General features: G+C 39.9%; 2 protein-coding genes across 6 annotated transcripts in view; one reads left to right on the top strand and one right to left on the bottom strand.

Annotated features, from left to right (window-relative positions):
• Positions 1–621: 621 nt before the first annotated feature.
• RPL35A (ribosomal protein L35a) lies at positions 622–3,853 on the bottom strand. The gene is made up of 5 exons (XM_038583093.1): positions 3,784–3,853; positions 3,060–3,104; positions 2,714–2,866; positions 1,489–1,633; positions 622–691 (listed from the first exon to the last, which is right to left on the bottom strand). The coding sequence occupies exons 2-5, from the start codon at positions 3,068–3,070 to the stop codon at positions 668–670; spliced, it is 333 nt and encodes a 110-aa protein (XP_038439021.1). The 5' UTR covers positions 3,071–3,104; positions 3,784–3,853; the 3' UTR covers positions 622–667.
• Positions 3,854–3,921: 68 nt separating this feature from the next.
• The window catches only part of IQCG (IQ motif containing G), a 45,202-nt gene continuing 28,527 nt past the window's right edge, over positions 3,922–20,596 (top strand). Inside the window, exons 1-6 of one of the 5 annotated variants that reach the window (XM_038583090.1) lie at positions 3,922–3,991; positions 4,358–4,405; positions 8,292–8,360; positions 9,707–9,980; positions 14,703–14,917; positions 17,888–18,016. In XM_038583090.1, the coding sequence (XP_038439018.1) occupies positions 8,353–8,360; positions 9,707–9,980; positions 14,703–14,917; positions 17,888–18,016 (626 nt within the window). In that variant the 5' untranslated portion in view covers positions 3,922–3,991; positions 4,358–4,405; positions 8,292–8,352. Of the gene's footprint in view, positions 3,992–4,094; positions 4,406–4,587; positions 4,744–8,291; positions 8,361–9,706; positions 9,981–14,702; positions 14,918–17,887; positions 18,017–20,596 lie in introns of those variants that run through there. The other 4 variants (XM_038583089.1, XM_038583091.1, XM_038583088.1 and 1 more) reach the window with 4 other exon arrangements.

The raw sequence follows: 20,596 nt of genomic DNA on the forward strand, positions 1-20,596 counted from the left end.
CTATACATATTTAGCATGCTAATTGTTTCTTGGCATCTGCTTCTTAGAGAAGCTACCTATAACTAAAAAGGGGGCAGCACCTGGGTGGCTCAGTGGTTGAGTGTCTGCCTTTGGCTCAGGGTGTGATCGCGGGGTCCTGGGATGAGTCCTGCGTCAGGCTCCTCTGCTTATGTCTCTGCCTCTCTCATGAATAAATAAAATCTTAAAAGTGAGTTATAGATCCGTTTTGATGTGGAAACCTGGATGAATGTCATGGTATATATCTGTACTGGCTAATATTTCCGGCTTCTGTCCTTCCTGGAATATGTAGTCTCCATTTGCAAAAAAGCTTTTCAAAGAACATGATGTGCTCCATCACTTCAAACCTTCCAACACACTCCTTCCCACTGCTTCCAATCAAAGCTTGTTTCCTTCCCCCCATCATGTAAGAAAGGCCTTGTATTTAAGATACTCTATCCTCCCTATCCTCATTAAAACTCTCCTATTGTCTACATCTCTCTAATTGCCATTACATATAGCTCCCTGGCTTCCTCGTGCTCTGAAAATGCTGGATAACCACCACCATTTAAATACAGCAACCTGAATTTAGGAAAAAGAAAATGTTAAGCCATTTAACAAAAATACAAGAGAACAAATCTACACCTTTATTTATTTACTTTTCATAAGTTTAAATCCTTGAGGGGTACAGCATCTAGGAAGAAAATAAAGAAAACAGCATAATTAGATGGAGGTTACATACAAATCTATAAACGTTACTGAGTACAACAATGTGGATAAAACTTCCCATTGTTCCACTACTCATCTCTAAAAGGGAGAGAACCAAGTTCTTCTTGTATCTAGATAAACACATTTTAAGAACCAGTACCAGGAGCATTGAAAATCCATTTAACTTTGTTTCTTCCAGGGACAATGTAAAAACCTCCTGATGAAAAATTTCAATGGCTCGGCAGGGTTCAAAAGTACCCTAGGACCCCAAGAATATAGCCCTGTCTACTATAAATGAACGCTAACTAAGGAAAACAGTAACTATTTTAGAAAACCACAGGATCTAAACTCAAGGACTTGAGCCAAGTCATTGGACCTAGAAACATGAGCATCAGTTTTCTATTAAAAATAAGGCTAGTAACACCTACTGTAACAAGACTGTCATGATGAAGAGATGAGAATATCCTGAATTATGCCAGGAAGAGTGAATTTTTCTAATAATCACTTCTACGTCCAATAAATTGTTCATTTACATACTATCCCCCTCACCCAAGCTTTAGCAAAATCTGAAATCTAGGTACAATCCTTTTGAACACATTGCATTCACTTCTCCTTCTACTGCCATGAATCTGTTTCATAATATATCTACACAGTAGATGATTTTGAAGCACAACCCATTTAAAATGTGACATTTTAAAATCACATTAGTTTTTAGAGATCAGAGCCCAAACTCCTGAGCTTAGTTTGACTCAACAATTTCATACTGCTAATAATTGTACTTACCACACGGATTCTGTGGCCAATGGCTTTCGCAGGAAGGTTGCTTCGGAATTTGGCACGAACCATGCCGCTGTTTCCATGAGCACGAGTTACTTTTCCCCAGATTACTCTGGTTTTGTTTGGTTTGCCACCAGGAGTTACTGTGTTGCTGGTTTTAAAGGAGGATGAAAGAGGTATGAGAACCCAGGCAGCCAGTATAGTGTAACACAAATTCAAGGTGACTTCTAGTCAGTGGCTCACAACTGCAGTTAGCAACTAAGATATCAGAGAAACTAAAATACCTGGGGCATCATTCATTCAACAAAGATTTGAGTACCTATTGTATGCCAGACACTTATACAAATTAATTTTTTTAAGTCTGCAAAATACAAAATAGTAGTTTACAAAATAAGTCCCTTTCGGATAACCCAGTAGGTAAGTAAGATATATAGAATGTAAGATAGTAGCTGCAATATATTTTTTAAAAACACAGAAAGGCTGAAGGTATGGAGTAAATCCTAGCTGGGCTAAACGGTAGAAATAGGGAGCCCTGAACGACTAGGGTCCTAAAGCCTCCTTAATGACCCGTTTTTACTAAAGGCAGAGACAGTTGGAATCTGAGCAATATACAGATGATCTGAGTTATAATTTTAAAGTATTATTCTCGTTCCAGGAGGAATGGCGGGGGGGGGGGGGGGGTGAAAGCTATGTCCCCAGAGATTTTCACTGGTTTAATGAATTTAAGAATCAAGGCCCCAGACACATTTTTAAACACCTATACAACATAATTTCAAGAAAGCGACAAAGTGAATCAAGGTACACGAGATAACATAAGGAATCGGTTCCTTCCTTGAAACAGTCAATAGCTGAAATCTTTCTAAGTGCAGAGGATACCTAAATCCAACACTACCCAGACAAGTAACAACCTTCTGTGACCTCCTATGAAATTCCTTAAAGATTCAAAGTACAGGGCAGGGATCCCTGGGTGGCCTGGGATCGAATCCCACGTTGGGCTGCCTGCACGGAGCCTGCTTCTCCCTCTGCCTGTGTCTCTGCCCCTCTCTCTTTCTCTGTGTCTCATGAATAAATAAGTAACATCTTCAAAAAAAAAAAAAAAAAAAAGATTCAAAGTACGAAACACAAAAGTACCAACTGCTTTGCCAACATCTTTTGATTCTTCTCCTTTGAATAGGAAAATGCGACAAATCTCAACTAAAAAATGCAAGAGGCATTAACACTATGAACTTACTTCTTTGCTTTGTAGACATAAGCACATCGCTTGCCGAGATAGAACTCAGTTTCATCTCGAGCATAAACACCTTCGATCTTAAGTAGAGCTGTGTGCTCCCTCTGGTTCCGGAGACCCCGTTTATAGCCGGCAAAAATGGCCTTGGACCAAAGCCTGAGACAAAATACAGAGTGACCATAAGTCGTGCAAAGATCTGGTTTCACTGGAAGAGCTCACCTGTAACGAGCTCTACTCAAAAGTCACCTGCAGCGAACATCTAATCCCCCCTCCCCAAGTTTACAGCAAACGTTTGATTTTTTTTTTTTTACAGATGCAAAAAAAAAAAAAAAAATCATAAAGTCTGTACCTTCCAGACATAGTCGTCGCTTTAGGAGTCCTGGTCCCAGCAGGCCTTAAAACAAAAAGAACCAGTTTAAAATCTTGCAAAAGCACGTTTCCCGCCCAGTCCGCTCTCGGTAGCGCTCGGCATCTGACAGGAAGTCTCTCCGGTGGGAGACACCTCGGGCAGGACGGGCTTCGTAGTCAAGGAAACAGCTCCTGGAGACGCCGAAAGGATGCCCCGAGCGGACTCAGACCACGCCGGGTAGGAAGGGGGGGGGTGGGGGAGGAAAGAAAAGCGAGGAATCGGAGAAGCACACAAAACAGAGGCGGAAGCACTGAATGGGAAAAGCAAGGCTGAGGAAGGGGAGCTCGTAGACATAACCAGGTCTGGAGTGGGAGCGTCTTGACGGAAAAATAAAATAAAATAAAATAAAATAAAATAAGATAAAATAAAATATAAAAAGGGCTCATCCTAAGGGAGCCACTGCCTCAAAACGGGCGAACGGCCTTTATCCCTCCGCTAAGGCCCAAGCAGCAACGGCGATGACGGGAGCGCCGGTTCTCCGGGAGTCCGGGCACCAGCACCATCGGCCCCGCATCTCCGCCATCCTGGCCTCCCCGCCGCTGGAATCCACGGCGCTCGCTCGCTGACACAGCCTCCGAGCCGCACCGGCGCCCCGCCGAAGCACAGGGCTCGTCTCACCGCACTTAATCGGCCCCCAAAGTTCAGGAGCGGCGGCTCTCCTCACCTCCACAGGCTCCAAGATGGCGGAAAGAGAGAGGCGAGGCCCCGCCGCGCGCGTGGCCTTGTGGGATAAACACCTCTCCGCCCCGCCCCCCCCGGTTTAGGCGTCTAACGCAACCGCCCAAAAAAAAAAAAAAAAAGAAAAAAAAGAAAAAGCCTCAGCTGTTGTCTTTGACTGAAAGAAACGTCTACATTCGAGAGCACTCTTACAGGTCTTTCTCTGAGTGCTTTTATCTTTGAGAGTTGTAATATATGTGGTATTTGAAACAGAGGGAGGCAAGAGGATAGCCAGCTAAAGGAGGACGAGGAAAGGTCCCCGGAGCTTCGCGTTGCCATAGAAACAGCAGGGCTTGGTTCCTGCAGCCCGGTGCAGGCTGCCGCCCCGCCTCGGGGACCCCAGACTGGATTCGCTCACGTGGGAGCATCTTTCTCTCTTACTAGGAGTAGGGAGGATGGAGACTCTCGGGTCCTAGCGCGGAAGAGAAAGGGCAGGAGCACGAGGGCAGGAGGAGCTCTTCTCTTTACGCACCCCCCCACCTCACCCCTTTCCTCCTCCTCCTCTCTTTATCTCTTTGCAGAAACGTCCTCCAAGTTCCTAACCTGCAATCCTTCGTTTGGACTCCAGAGTGAGTATTGCCGCCTTTTAAAGAGCAGCTGCACGGGTAGCTGTGGGGCGCCCAAGCACCGCGCCTGCGCGAAGTGGGTCTCTAGCAAATCCTGGCAGGTGACGGGAAGATAGGCTAGTGGGCGTCTGACCGTTGCAGGTTTATTTGGGTTTCCCTCCGGGTTCATTCATTTGTTTCAGCAGTTTATTGAACGACTACTATGTACCGAGCTCTGGTCTTGGCTCGGAGGACCCTGCAGGAAACGAAACCACGGAATTCTCTGCCCTCTTGAGCTTACAGACCTGTCCTAGGAAGGGAAGTGAGACTCTAAGCAAGCACAATATATGGCACATGAGCAGGTAACATGAGAAAAATGTTCTCTATGGAGAAAAAAAGAATGAAGCCAGGATGCCACTGTAAAGAAGGCTTTAAAAATATATATATAATTTTAAAAATGAAGAAAAGAAGGCTTTTACTCTGAGATGAGAAACCAATTTGAGCAGTTCTGTATGGAGGGGAGACTCAATCTGACTTCCATTTTAATAGGGTCATTCTGTTGAGATGGAAGGGAAGCAAGAACAGCGCGGAGATCCATTAGGAGGCTCTTGCAATGATCATGATAAGATCATGGCTTGCAGACAGGGGTGATAAGTACTGGACTTCTGAATATATTTTAAATGTAACGCTGATAGGATTTGCTGATGGGTAAGGAATGGGAGAGAAGAGTAAAGGATGACCCCAAAGCTTTATGAGATATCTATAAATCATATTTAAGGTCCTCTCTTAAATACATCAGGATAGGGGATCCCTGGGTGGCTCAGCAGTTTAGCGCCTGCCTTTGGCCCAGGGCGCAATCCTGGAGTCCCGGGATCGAGTCCCACGTCAGGCTCCCGGCATGGAGCCTGCTTCTCCCTCCTCTTGTGTCTCTGCCTCTCTCTCTATATATATATCTATCATTAATAAATAAATAAATAAATAAATAAATAAATAAATAAATAAATAAATAAATAAATAAATCTTTTAAAAAAATACATCAGGATAGAGTGTAGGTACCTTACGATCCACTCCCTCTATCCAGTTTTCTCTGTCCCAGAAATATACTAAAAATCTCACTATTAAATGTACTAGAAATCCAAATGTTAAGTAGTCCTGAGAGGAATAAAACCTTAAAGGTGAGTTTCGTTCCTTTGTTCATTCATTTGTTCTACAAATACTTCTTGAGCACAGTGCTTGAAACAGGATATAACAGTGAGCATCACTATCACGTTCCTGCTTTCATGACACTTAAAAGCCTAGTGGGGGCAAAACAGTAACATTACAAATTGTGAAGAGAGCTCTGTAGGAAAATAAAAGTGCAGTGATTGACCAGAGGACTCCTGATCCAGCCTGATGAATGAGGGAAAGTGTCACCCGCAGAAATGTCCTTTAAGGCATTTTTCAAATTGCAGGTGTAGGCCCAGTAGTAGATTGTAATTATAATACTTTTTAGGCAAAATATATGATAGAATCAAAAGTATCAGAATATGGCACATGTTTTTTTTCTTTTTTTTGTTTTTTTAATTTTTATTTATTTATGATAGTCACAGAGAGAGAGAGAGAGAGGCAGGGACATAGGCAGAGGGAGAAGCAGGCTCCATGCACCGGGAGCCCGATGTGGGATTCGATCCCAGGTCTCCAGGATCGCGCCCTGGGCCAAAGGCAGGCGCCAAACCGCTGCGCCACCCAGGGATCCCAGAATATGGCACATGTTAAACGTAAATTGGTATATGAAACTTGTTTCAGTTATTTGCCTGTATGCATACTTAAGTATATGTCTGTGTGTGCACAGTGTATATAAAAATCTGTGTATATAGGTCATTGCATCAGTCAGTGTTGCCCTGGATGGAAACAATGATAGAGTTCAGAATTTCATAAAGGATCTGTGTACAAAACTGTAGGCAAGAGTGAAATTCTAAGGGATGACATAGTCTCCAGGGACGTAGGGCAGAAATAGTTACCCAAGCCCCCAAGCAAGAGCAACGTAGAGAATATTGCCTGACTGGTGCCATGGCCTTTGACAGAGAAACTTAGCCCAACCAATGATGATTTGGCAGGGAGGGAACTGGGAGGATAAACACTTGATCTCACTCTCCTACATTTATGGAACCTCCTGTTGATGTGCCCCATATGGGTCAGTCTCTTGGGGTATAAGAAATGGTGAAGATTAGATTTAGAAATGACAGATACCTAGCAAAATGCCACTGATTTAGGCTGGTACCTGATGGACCAGTGGGACTTTACAAGATGAAGAGTGAGGGGAAGAGTGGTCCAAATAGAAGGAATAACGTGTGTAAAGACCCTGAGTTGGAAGGGGGCATGATTCCATAGAAGAATTGAAAGAAGTACATTGAGACTGGAGCCATGAGAGCAATAATAGGGCAGTGCCAAGTGGATATCTGAAGAGAGGAACAGAGCAGGCCAGACCATGCAGGCCTTATGGGCCAAGTTTAGAATTTTTAGCTTTTGTCCTAGGGCAATGGGAAACCATGGAAGGATTCTAAGGAAAGACAGGATCAAATTTTTAGTTTAAAAAAAAAATGATTTTCAATTTTAAAAAGATCACCTCCAATTTGGGGGCTGTTACAGTTGTTCAAGAAACAACAGTCAGGTCCAGCATGGTGTTGGGGGACATGGAAATAGAAGATAAAATCCACAGGACTTAGTGATGGTTTGGATTGGGAAATGCTGGGGTCAAGATGAAGGAGGAATACTCCTAGATTTCTAGCATTGAGAAATGGGAAACCAGAAGAGCATGAACTTGCTGGATACTGCATTAGCATAGCCCTGTCTTACCTGCATGAAGCACATTTACCTATGCCCCAAGCCTAAAAATAGGGAAAATAGAGAAACAACAATAACACATCAAAAGAACAAAAATCTTTATACCATGATACTTCCTCTTAACACTGCTGTTGTACCAGAAAATTTGGCTAGTTTGGAGTATCTTTTTTTTTTCAGTTTGCATAAAGATTCTGTTTATATGTTTTCACTTTTACATAAGAGACTTCTGTTGTATGAGACATGTTTGTATCAGCCTTCTTAGGATCACCTTATTGTGGACAAAACCATACTGGAAACGAAACTATTTATTATTCATTTAGCCTAGAGTAAAATTCTTCATATGGCATTGTCATCATAAAGCTTTTTCAAGCAGAAAGAATTTTGGCTTATGGAGGGGTAACATCTTGGTAGTAACAGCGCAGTGATTTTCAGGAGAAATACAGCCTTTCAAAAAAAAAAAAATACAGCCTTTCTAAATACAGTCTCAAGTGTTCTTTTTTTTTTTTAATTTTTATTTATTTATGATAGTCACACAGAGAGAGGAGAGAGGCTGAGACACAGGCAGAGGGAGAAGCAGGCTCCATGCACCCGGAGCCCGACGTGGGATTCGATCCTGGGTCTCCAGGATCGCGCCCTGGGTAAAAGGCAGGCGCCAAACCACTGCGCCACCCAGGGATCCCATCAAGTGTTCTTTTAAGTCCAGATGCAATTAATTTTGCTGTCTGGCAGACCAGTGAAATGGAATGCTCAAATTAAATATTTTAGAATCAGAATAACGGAAAAGTAAATCTATTACATAGATATTGCCAGTTAAAAATCAGAATTTAATAAAAATACGAAACCCATGTTGTATATTAATTTACCATGAGACTCAAACATGCATTTATCAATAATTGTATTTGTCAATAATTAAGCTGACTACCTAATAGTCCTGCATCACATGATGCCAGAGTTTCTTCCATCTCTGGCACTGCTCTAATAAGCAAAAAAGAAAGGATAAGCTGAAGCTCTTTTGAAAGGGTATGGAAATAATTTAAATGTCATTCAACCCTCTCTTAAACTAATCTGTGTTTTCTTCCCATTTTAGGTGACTGCATTTTTTGTGAAATTGTAAATGTACCATTGAAGTTACAACTAATTTAAGAAGAATGGAAGAGTATGTTCAAAATTCCAATTTATTTTGTATACGTATTTGTTTATTTATCTATTATTTGAATTGTGCCTTATGTTAAATTTATTTATCTATTGCTGGGAACAAAGTACTCCAAAGCTTAGTAACTTAAAATATCAACTTTTATTATTTCACATGGTTTCTGTGGGTCAGGAATTTGGGAACAGCTTTGCTGGATGGTTCTGGGTTATGGGTCTGTCATAAGGTTGAAGTTGGCCAGGGCTTCAATCGTCTGAAAATTTGGGGCTGGAAGATCCACTTCCAACATAGCTCATTTACAAAGCTGGGGAGTTGATACTGGCTGTTGGCAAGAGGCATTAGTTCCACACCCTCAAAAACTTCCCCAAAGAGCTGCTTAAGTGTCCTCATGACAAAGCAGCTGGCTTTTTACAGAGTGGGAGATACGAGAAGGAGAGTAAGGGAGAAGCTGCAATGTCTTTTATCACCGAACGGTGGAACCCACAGTATCTTCCTGGTTACATAGGGTAGTTAGTCCTATTAATGTCGGGGAGACTACAAGGGTATGATTACAAGAAGGTGAGAATCATATGGATCCATTTTGGAGATTGACTACTACATACTGTTTTTGTTTGTTTGTAAAGATTTTATTTATTCATGAGACACACACACAGAGAGGCAGAGACACAGGCAGAGGGAGAAGCAGGCTCCCTGCGGGGAGCCTGACGCGGGACTGACTGGATCCCAGGACTCCGGGATCACACCCTGAGCAGAAGGCAAACGCACAACCACTGAGCCATCCAGGTGTCGATGTTTTTATCTTTTTTTTAAGTAAACTCTGTGCCGGACATGGGACTCAAACTCACAACCCCAAGGTTAAGAGTCACATGCTACACTGACTGAGCCAGCCAGGTGCTCCTGCCACATTCTGTTTTTCATTAATCATGAGATACTTTTGATTAGCATTTAAAGATGTTGCTAGAAAAAAAAGGTAATTTGGGCTCGAATTCAAATTGGCTAAGCATGGCCAAATAGTATGGTTAGGTTAACACAGAGTTACTAAACAGTAAGTGGAGGGACGCCTGGCTGGCTCAGCCGTTGAGCTCCTGCTTTAAGCTCAGGGCGTGATCCTGGAGTTTTCGGATGGAGTCTCACATCAGGCTCCCTGCAGGGAGTGGCTTGCCTTTGGTTAGTCAGAATGTCACAGGAAGATATTTAGCAGAACCACATGTAAACTCCTTCTTTTGTTCGTTATCTTGGTTATTTGACAATGTGGACTTCACAGGAGCCCATCTGTATGATGCCCGTGCTTTTTAGTTGAAGCAATTTTTAAACATTTGGTGGCTGACTTAATTTTTTATTTTTTTCTTTAGAGGCCAGTTAGAAGCCTCAAATCTTCCAGCGAACATCTGGCATTCTGAGGTGACAGTGTCAGTGACAGGCGAGCCACCCAGTGCTGTAGAAGAAGAAAAAGAAACAGCTGAAGAAACAGAAAAAGAAAAAGAAGTCCTCCCGGAAATCGTAGAGCCACTCTCCATTCTAGATGTGCTGAGGATCTCTGCAGTTCTGGAAGATACTGCAGACCAGCTCTCTATTCTAAACTATATCATGCCAGTTCAGTATGAAAGAAAACAAAGTGTCATCATGGTATATACACTCGTCATTATCTAGTTCTTGCTTTCTTTCCTCTTTATTTCTCTATCATTTACAGTACTTACGCCATCAAATTTAACTTGGGAAATAGCATCTTTAACTCAGATAAAAAGGGCTATAATAATTACTTGAGATACATACTCTGAATTGATGGAATGAAATAACCATAGCTCAAGATACATTGACAACCAGAATATCCTTTTCTTCCAACATGTTGGCATTATTCAAAAAGGCCTATAGTAAATCAGGATAAATACAGTATATGCACTGAGAGTAGCCAAATTACTGACTTGCCCCACCTATCTTGTAATTCTTAGCTGCTGAAAGCTAACTCAATCCTCAGGGGAGGAAATTCAGTTGGACCTTCTCAACGTTTCTTCTAAAATAACTTTGTTATATTGTTGAACACATTGCACCCTGCCTTTGTGAACATCCAGCCACGTCATTATGTCAGCCATTACATTCCCAGGGGACTCCTCAAAGTGCTATCGAGTTATCAGAAAATTCAACTTGGTACTGAGCAAAACCTTTATAAATTCTTTATAAATCCTTAAGCTCTTGTAAATTTTTAAAAAGATTTATTTATTTATTTGAGAGAGAGAGAGAGCATGTGAGCTGTGAGAGGGGCAGAGGAAGAGGGAGACCGAGAATCCTCAAGCAGACTCCATGCTGAGCACAGAGCCTGACTTGTGCTTGATCCCAGGACCATGAGATCATGACTTGAGCCAAAACCAAGAGTCAGCCCCTCAACTGACTGAGCCACCGAGGCACCCCAAGCTCTTGTAAATTTTAATAACTTAGATTATAGATATACAATGAAAAGAACTTACTATTTTTAGAGAGAGAGTGAGAGCAAGCAGAGAGGAAGAGGTGAGAGGCAGAGGGAGAGAGAAAGCATCTTAAGCAGGCTCCAGGCCCATCATAGACCTCGATGTGGGGCATGATCTCACAACCCTGAGATCAAGACTGAGTTGAGGGAAAGCCCTGGGCGGCGCAGCGGTTTGGCGTCTGCCTTTGGCCAAGGGCGTGATCCTGGAGACCTGAGATCAGGCCCCACGTCAAGCTCCCTGTATGGAGCCTGCTTCTCCCTCTGCCTCTCTCTCTGTCTCTGTGTCTTTCATGAATAGATAAATAAAATCTTAAAAAAAAAAAAAAAAAAGACTGAGTTGAAATCAAGAGTCAGATGCTTCACCAGCTGAGCCACCCAACCGCCTCAGGAAAGAACTTATAAGTACAAGTAAAAGTTGCACAAAATTCTGATAGAACACTGGATTTGGAGTCAGGAGATCTTTGTGGTTTAGTTGCGTACCATGAACAGTTCGTTTCAGTTTCTTGGTCTTCGTGTTCTCGTTTGTAAAATGTGATGGAGCTTTTTATGTGTGGGAGTTTTTTCAAGATTTTATTTTATTTTTTCAAGATTTTATTTTCCATACGCAACATGGGACTCTAACTCCAAGATCAAGGGTCACATGCTCCACTGACTGTGCAAGCCAAGGGCTCCTAAAGTGTAATAGAGTTTTAACCAAGTGATCCATATCATCCCTTCCAATGCTAACATTATATGGGTTTTGGGGGTAGTTTTAAAACAACATTAATGGGTATTATCAAGAATTTTGTAACTAGTTAATTTTTTTATCAATTTATGAAAGGCAAAGAGATTGGAAACCCAAGAACTAAGCTTTTCCATGAATTTAAAATAAAAGTAATTCGTATGTTAATCTTGTTAATAAATAGTAAAGAATAGTCTAGGGTTTCCTTCTTATTTATTCATCTCCTTCAGTAAGAATAAAAAAAGATATTTAGGGGCAGCCCGGGTGGCTCAGCGGTTTAGTGCCGCCTTCAGTCCAGGGCGTGATCCTGGAGACCTGGGATCGAGTCCCGCATCAAGCTTCCTGCATGGAGCCTGCTTCTCCCTCTGCCTGTGTGTGTCTTTGCCTCTGTGTGTGTCTCTCTGTCATGAATTAATAAATGAAATCTTTAAAAAAAAAAGATATTTAGTTAACAAGATAAAGTCTTGTGATACTTATCAATGATACTTACTCTGTCAGGCTGAAAAGGGTAATTTACCTTCATAGAAACACAAGAGAAATGGAAAACCCAAATTAATTTGTTAATTTATTTACAAAGATTATGTTTATTTATTCATGAGAGACACAGAGAGAGGCAGAGCCATAGACAGAGGGAGAAGCAGGTTTCTCGAGGGGAGCCTGATGCAGAACTCGATCCCAGGACCCCAGGTTCATGCCCTTAGCCAAAGGCAGACACTCAACCACTGAGCCACCCAGGCATCCCGAAAACCCTAATTTATAAACAATTCAGCAGTGGTCACCACTTCAGTAAATTGAAGAACAAAACTTTTGTGCTATTTTATTCTGTTTTTTTGTTTTGTTTTGTTTTGTTTTTTAAAGATTTCATTTATTTATTCCTGAGAGACACAGAGAGAGAGGCAGAGACACAGGCAGAGGGAGAACCAGGCTCCGTGCAGGGAGCCCGACGTGGCACTCAATCCCAGGTCTCCAGGATCACGCCCTGGGCTGAAGGCAGGTGCTAAACCTCTGAGCCTCCCGGGCTGCCCTTTATTCTGGTTTATGATAGTAATCTTCACCCACAAAATTTTCTGACTTAACAGAGGCCCTGCTTATGATTTCATAGTATTGCATATAACAAAGGCTTACACTCTTAACTTTTTTTTAACCCCCCAATTCTACTCTTATCTCCATTAATAGAAGCTTAAAAGCCCTTCTCTCAATATGTTATTAGTTCCACAACTTTACAAAATTGCAAATATCATTAAATAATTTCTTTTTTACTTCATAATACTAGTTGTTCTAACTTAATGAATTTTACAATGCAATAAGGGCATAGGAAATTTATTTGAAGTATTTAGTATGTGGATATTTTCTTTAAGACTTCATATTGTTTAGCCTTAGAACAATTTTGGGATGAAAGTTTAGTTGATATTATCCCTCTTTAATGGCTATTTTTATAGCTAAGGACATCTCCAAATAGATTTTCATCGGTAAGATTATGGAATAGAATTATGGAATAGAATGATGAAAAATATACTAATGTACCAGACTCTACCAGAAGTGGGAGTAATTGGACCAAAATTTGGGGAGAGCTCCCCTGCAGGAATACTGTTTCTCTTACCTTTTCCCTTAAGATTTAATACCCTACCTTGTACATAGTGTGTGTTATATAAAAATATTTTTTAGTGAATAGACTAAAACACTTAGCTAGTTCCTTTAAGTTTACTCTTTAAAAAATTCACGTTTATTTGTAGTAATTAGTAAATCAGGCTGCTTGACACATTTGCCTCCTTTTCCAGATGCCCAAGCATAGAGGTAGAGGAAAAATAGGGAAATAGAGCTTCGTAGGCCTTGCACTTTCCCCTCTCCTACCTAAGGGAAAATCTGAAATAATAACCATTCTTGAGGTTTTCCTTATGTCCAGGTAAGTTTCAGTGTAATTGTTGAAATGCTACTTTTCTGTTCTCTTTGTAGCCAAATTAATTTTAAAGGATCATCTTAAAATTTAATTCTTGTTTAAGACGGCATTTTGTTTTGTTCTTCCCTACAAATATTTTCCTCAGATCTGAATCTTTGCTTATTGTTGATGTAAAGAAAAATGCAGTTAAGTCTGTGTTTATTAATCATTCATAGATCGTTTTTTAACATTTCTAGGCTAGTTGAAGTTTAGCTAAGGAAGACCAAGGTTTTATGTATCCATATGCAGATAAACTTTTCTTCTGTGCATATGATCAGTACCAGAATTTAAGTAATTATAACAAGTGCAGAACTTACATAGTTCTATGTACTGTTCTAAATGCTTTATGTATATTAATGTATTTAATCCTCATAATTCTATGAGGGCAGTTACTATTATCCCTATTTTACCAATGGGAAAATGGAGGCATAGGGATATTAAACAGCTAAGTCAGTATGGTTTGGTAAGAAGTAAGGCTAGGATTCAAATGAGGAAGTTTGGTTTCAGAGTCCACAGGCATAATCTCTATGCTATATGGCCTCTCAATAGCTAAAGCTTTTAGCAACAGATTAAATAGGAATTCTTAATTTAAGAGACATATGTTTTTCCTGTAGTTGATGCCTACCCCTCAAGTGTTCCAGTTTGGGTCTGAAAAATGAATTATTTTGGCTTTTCCCTACATGACCTTCGAAATCTATACCACGCCACTAATTTTACCAACTTAGGCTCTGTGCTATGATTTTCTTTCATTCTTTATATTCCATATTCATTTGTTCAATGAACACATAAGTCTTCTATGCCCTAGGCATTGTTCTAAGCAATGAGACTGTAAAGATGGCCACATTTATTATGCAGTCTTGTTCCAAAAAGAATTTGAGGTGAACCATGATCTCTAAGACACTGTCCCTTCCCTCATAGAATTTACAATCTCCTGGAAACACTTATACAAATAATTACAATATGGTAAATATCTGCTAATAGAGAGATTTCACAAAGAACTTTATCTTTGATCATGGTCTTAATGTTTGCCAGGTGGTAAGTTGAGGAAAGAGACAAAAGGAATGTTGTCTAAAGGCAGGAAAGCACATAATAGCTGGACGTGATTTGTGTGGCTGAAGGAAAGAGTAATTTTCTTGTGTGTCAAGTACAAGTGGCAGAAGCCCTGATATAACATTGTTTCTTTACTCTTTTAAAATCTGTCTTACATAAGACATCATTTCTTGTTTTTAGAAGAAAAACAAGAGCTTAGAAAAACTTGCAGAGGCCCCAAGAACCTCAAGATTGTCCAGTCCATTCTTACCTAAAGAAGAAAGCAAGTTGCCAGAAATCAAAAAAGGAAGCCAATTTACCGATGAATTTAACAAATTGCAAGATCTTGTCTTCAAAAAACTTACAAGACAAACCATAATGTCTACGGAGATACTGAAGAAAATTCAGATTGATAGGTAAAGAAGGAGAGCATATTTGGAAATGTAATAATATATTTATCATAGATGAAAAACGGGTGCAAGGGTGGCTGGCTGCTGTCCTCTCTTGTAGATTGGTCATTAGATACACATGTACTGCTGATAATAGGATTAGTTAAAGACTCCCTAGAGGAAGTGTGTACAATTTGAAAGTATGGTGGTTACATGATAAAGGGCAGGTTGTTGAGCCTTTGTTTCCAGTTTTTAAAAGTGAAAATAATTATAGCAACTTTGCAACTTTTCTAATGCTAGTGTGAGGATTAGAAATTAGCCTGCAGCCTAGTGCCTGGCACAGATGGTAGCTATTATGATGCTTTCATCCAAGAGGAAGAGATAGACCCATCCAAGTAGCCAGCTTTTTTTTTTTTAATTTTTTTTTTAATTTATTTATGATAGGCACACAGTGAGAGAGAGAGAGGCAGAGACACAGGCAGAGGGAGAAGCAGGCTCCATACACTGGAAGCCCGATGTGGGATTCGATCCCGGGTCTCCAGGATCGCGCCCTAGGCCAAAGGCAGGCGCCAAACCGCTGCGCCACCCAGGGATCCCCCCAAGTAGCCAGCTTTTAAACTGAATTTTAATCCTGAGAATTTCTTTTTTTTTCTTTTTTTTTTTCCTGAGAATTTATTAAAGGCCTTCTCAGTTTCCATTGTCTCATTATTCAGTTTTTTGTCAGGCTTGCTAACAAGGAAGCCTCTTAAGTTTAAAAGAGGATGTAGTATTCTGGTAAAGATTGTTGGTAAATGAATGTTTATAGCAATTACCCAGGGCTACTAGCCAAATACAACCTGTAGTCTGGTTTTAAAAATAAATTTTAGGGACACCTGGGTGGCTCAGCGGTTGAGCCTTCGGCCCAGGGGGTGATCCTGGGGTCTTGGGATTGAGTCCCACATCGGGCTCCTCGCATGGAGCCTGCTTCTCCCTCTGCCTGTGTCTCTGCCTCTCTCTCTCTCTGTCTCTCTCTCTCTCCCTGTGTCTCTCATGAATAAATAAATAAAATCTTAAAAAAAGAAATTTTATTAGAATACAGCATTGCCTATTTGTTTATTGTCTCTTGCTGCTTTCATGCTATAGCAACAGAGCCGAGTGGTTGCAACAGAGAATTTATGGCCCACAAAGCTGAAAATATTTACCATTTCCCCCTTTATAGGAAAAGTTTGCCAACCTCTGCATCAGAGGGGTAATGTTTCTTGTGAAATCAGTTTGGCTCAGATTTGCCTACATGACAGAAAGGTGTCCTGCTTAAAAACAACCAATCTAGTTAATGTCCTTTTCATTCTCTGTGGGATGGCTCATATCTTTTTTTTTTAAGATTTTATTTATTTGAGAGAGAGCAAGAGAGCACAAAGCAGGGGGAACAGTAGAGGGAGAGGGAGAAGCAGGCTCCCCACTGATCAGGGAGCCTGATGCCCGGCTTGATCCCAGGATCCTGGGATCATGACTTGAGCTGAAGGCAGATGCTTAATTGATTGAGCCACCCAGGCACCCAGCTCATATCTTTTCTTTTCTTTTTTTTTTTTTTTTTACTTTGGTATACTTACTTTTTTCTTAGTATAGTTATTGAATCTTTCTGTTTGAACTATTGTCAACAAATTGTTATATGGGCAGCCTTGGTGGCACAGCGGTTTAGCGCTGCCTGAGGCCGAGGCGTGATCCTGGAGACCCTGGATCGAGTCCCACGTCAGGCTCCCTGCGTGGAGCCTGTTTCTCCCTCTGCCTGTGTCTCTGTGCCTCTCTCTCTCTCTGTCTCTATGAATAAATAAATTAAAGAAAAATCTCAAAAAAAATTGTTATATAAAACAGTGAATGTAATTCTTGCGGACCTGATATGAAAACATTAAATAGCTGTTTTTAAAATTCCCTACCTATGAGAATATTATAAAAAGCAATGGACTAGGAGTCAGGAAACCTGGGTCTACCTCTTTCTCAAATTAGTTATGTGGCCTTGGGCAAGTCATTTAACCTTCCTGAACCTGGGTTTACTCATCTCTAAAATGTATTTTTTTAGCTCTTTTAAAAATGTTTTAAATAATTTAACTTTTGTAAAATTATGAAATATTTTTAAAATACAGAAAAAAATATTAAGAATGAAATAATGAATACCTATGTGTATAACCACCAAATCTTAACATTTTACCATGATTGCTTTAGAGGTTTTTTTGGTTTTGTTTTTTGTTTTTTTTTTTTCAATAAAATACTTAAGATACAACTGGAGCCTCTGATGCTAGCTAGCTCCCTCACTCTTCCCCCAAAGACAAACTCTCTAATGAATTTGCTGTTTATTATTCTCTTACATATTATGATACTTTTATTAGGTATCTATGTGTTTTATTTAAATAATATATACAGTTTTATATGTTTTTAAATATTATATACATAATATCATACTGTACATTCAATGTTTGTTACTCCTTAGCGTGTAAACTTTGTCTGGTTAAGGGAGTTCTCTTTTATTTCTAATTTGCTAAGAGTTTTTGTTGTTTATTTTCAAATGAGTGGGTACTGAATTTTGCCTAATACCTTTTTTGCATCTATTGCGATAGCCATATGGTTTGTTTCCTTTTGCTTTTGTTTTTGTTTTGTTTTGTTTTAAAAGATTTTATTTATTCATGAGAGACACAGAGAGAGAGAGAGGCAGAGACACAGGCAGAGGGAGAAGCAGGCTCCATGCAGGGGGCCCAATGTGGGACTGGATCCTGGGACTCCAGGATCATGCCCTAAGCCAAAGTAGATGGCAGACGCTCAACCACTGAACCACCCAGTCGTCCCTCCTTTTGCTTTTGTTTATGTGATGAATTCTATTAATAGATTTTCTAATGCTAAACTATTCTTGCATTCCAGGAATAATTCCAGCTAGTCATGCTTTTTATCCTGGGTCTTAACCTGTGTGACTTCTGTAGCCCTTTGTATATATACTTTATTAACTCATCCTTTTGTGTCTCCTTACAGGCAATTTTTCAGTGATATAATTACAAAGACCATGCAGGAGTTAGAAGAGTCAGGCACTTTCACCAGTCTTCTGGAAGCTCTGGGCAAAGAAAGAGAAAACAAAATGCATTTCTATGATATCATTGCCAGGTCCGAGTAATATGTTTATTTGCTGTGTTGTATTTTAAAGTGCTATTAGCCTTTCCTAGAAGTCCTTGATTTCTAAAGCAAATCAAATTTGTGATTTCCAGGGAAGGTAAATAGACCTCAGAAATTTAGGTGCTAATTCAGATTTCTGGGCTTTAGTTATGTGTATCTATAATATGTCAAAAGTATTCTTCCAAAAAAAAAAAAGTATTATTCCTATTGTATAGTAATCTTTCTTTTTTTAAAAAAAAAAAAGTGAATTTCAGTTAGTTAACATTATTTAGTAGTATTATTTTCAGGTGTACAATATAGTGATTCACCACTTCCATGCAATACTCGTGCTTATCATGATAATTGTACTCCTTAATCTACATCATCTGTTTAACCCATATCCCCCTCCTCTGGCAACCATCACTTTGTTCTCTATAGTTAAGAGTCTGTTTCTTAGTTTGTTTTCCTCTTTTTTTCCTTTGCTTGTTCATTTGTTTTTTCCTTAAATTCCACATATGAATGAAATCATATGGTGTTTGTCTTTCTCTGACTGACTTATTTTGCTTAGCATTACACTCTCTAGTTCCATCCATGTTGTTGCAAATGGCAAGATTTCATCTTGTTTATGGCCAAATAATATTCCATTGTAGACATACCACATATTCTTAACCAACTGAGCCACCCAGGTGCCCCTATACCACATATTCTTTATCCATTTTTTAATCAATGGACACTTGGGCTGCTTCCATACTTGGCTACTGTAAATGATGCTGCTACAAATGTAGAGATGCATGTATCCCTCTGAATTAGTGTTTTTGTATTCTTTGGGTGAAAACCTAGTAGTGTGATTACTGGATTGTAGGGTAGTTCCATTTTTAACTTTTTAAAGAAACTCCATACTGTTTTCCACAGTGGCTCTATCAATTTGCATTCCCACAAAGAGTGCAAAGGGTTCTGTTTTTCTCCACATCTTCAGCCAACACCTGTTGTTTCTTGTGTTGTTGATTTTAGCCATTCTGACAGATGTGAAGTGATATCTCATTATAGTTTTGATGTGTATTTCCCTAATGATAGGTAAGTTTTGATGAACATCTTTTCATGTGTCTAGTAGCCATCTGGTGTCTTCTCTGGAGAAATCTCTGTTCATGTCTTCTGCCTATTTTTTAACTGGATTATTTTTAGGGGTGTAGAGTTTTATAAGTTTTTTGTATATTTTGGGTACCAACCCTTTATCAGAAATGTCATTTGCGGGCAGCCCCCGTGGCTCAGCGGTTTAGCACTGCCTTCAGCCCAGGGCCTGATCCTGGAGACCCGGGATCGAGTCCCACGTCAGGCTCCCTGCATGGAGCCTGCTTCTCCCTCTGCCTGTGTCTCTGCCTCTCTCTCTCTCTGTCTCTCATGAATAAAGAAATTTTAAAAATCTTAAAAAAAAAAAAGATTTAAAGTATTGTTTACAAAGTTATAATAACGGGGGAAATGTTTATGTCACAATTTTAAGTTGAAAAAGAAAGGCTGGAAATAATAAAGTATTATCCCATCTATATAATAAAACTGAAAAAAAAAACATGAATAGAAAATGAAAACTAGGGGATCCCTGGGTGGCTCAGCAGTTTAGCACCGCCTTCAGCCCAGGATGTGGTCCTGGAGTCCCGGGATCGAGTCCCACCTCGGGCTCCCAGCATGGAGCCTGCTTCTCCCTCTGCCTGTGTCTCTGCCTCTCTCTCTCTCTCTCTCATGAATAAATAAATAAAATCTTTAAAAAAAAAAAAAAGAAAAGAAAATGAAAACTGAAAGGGAATATACCAGTGTGTTAATAATTTGGCTGTTTTTTTAAAAAAAAATCTTCAGTATTTTCTAAGTCTTCACCTTACTAAGAGAGAAAATAAACTTATGTTCTCAAAGATTTTATTTATTTATTTGAGAGAGAGTGAGGAGGGGGAGGAGCAGAGAGAGGGAGAAGCAGACTCCATGCTGAGCATGGAGCCTGTCGTGGGGCTCGATCCCATGACCCTGAGATCATGACCTGAGCCAAAACATGCGTTAGATGCTCAACTGACTGAGCCACCCAGATGCCTCTTGTAAATAAACTTATTAACCAAAAAACTAAATAAAATACATATACTCTTTGACCCAACATTTCTACTTTGAAAATATAGGAAAAAATTAGCTCATATTATATATATATATACACAAAATATTCATTGTAGCATAATGGTAAAAATCTAGAATTGTATAAATGTCCTTTAATAAAGGAATTCTTGAATAGTTGTTAATTTTAGGAAATAAGAAACATGCAGCTGTTAAAAAGAATAAATTAGAGGCGCACCTGAGTAGGTCAGTCAGTTGAGCATCCAACTCTTGATTTGAATAAATGAGAGCTCTATGATTGATCAGAGGAATTTTCTTCATATGCAGATAAATGGAAAAAGCTACAGTATTATGTGTATAATATAAATTTTTATCTTTTTTTTTTTTTAAGTAGGCTTCATGCCTAGTGTTGAGCCCAACATTGGGCTTGAACTCATGACCCTGAGATCAACACCTGAGCTGAGATCAAGGCAGCTGAATCACTCAGGTGCCTCTGCAATATGA

The sequence above is a fragment of the Canis lupus genome, chromosome 33 (assembly GCF_011100685.1).
Source record: "Canis lupus familiaris isolate Mischka breed German Shepherd chromosome 33, alternate assembly UU_Cfam_GSD_1.0, whole genome shotgun sequence".
Lineage (NCBI taxonomy): Eukaryota > Metazoa > Chordata > Mammalia > Carnivora > Canidae > Canis > Canis lupus.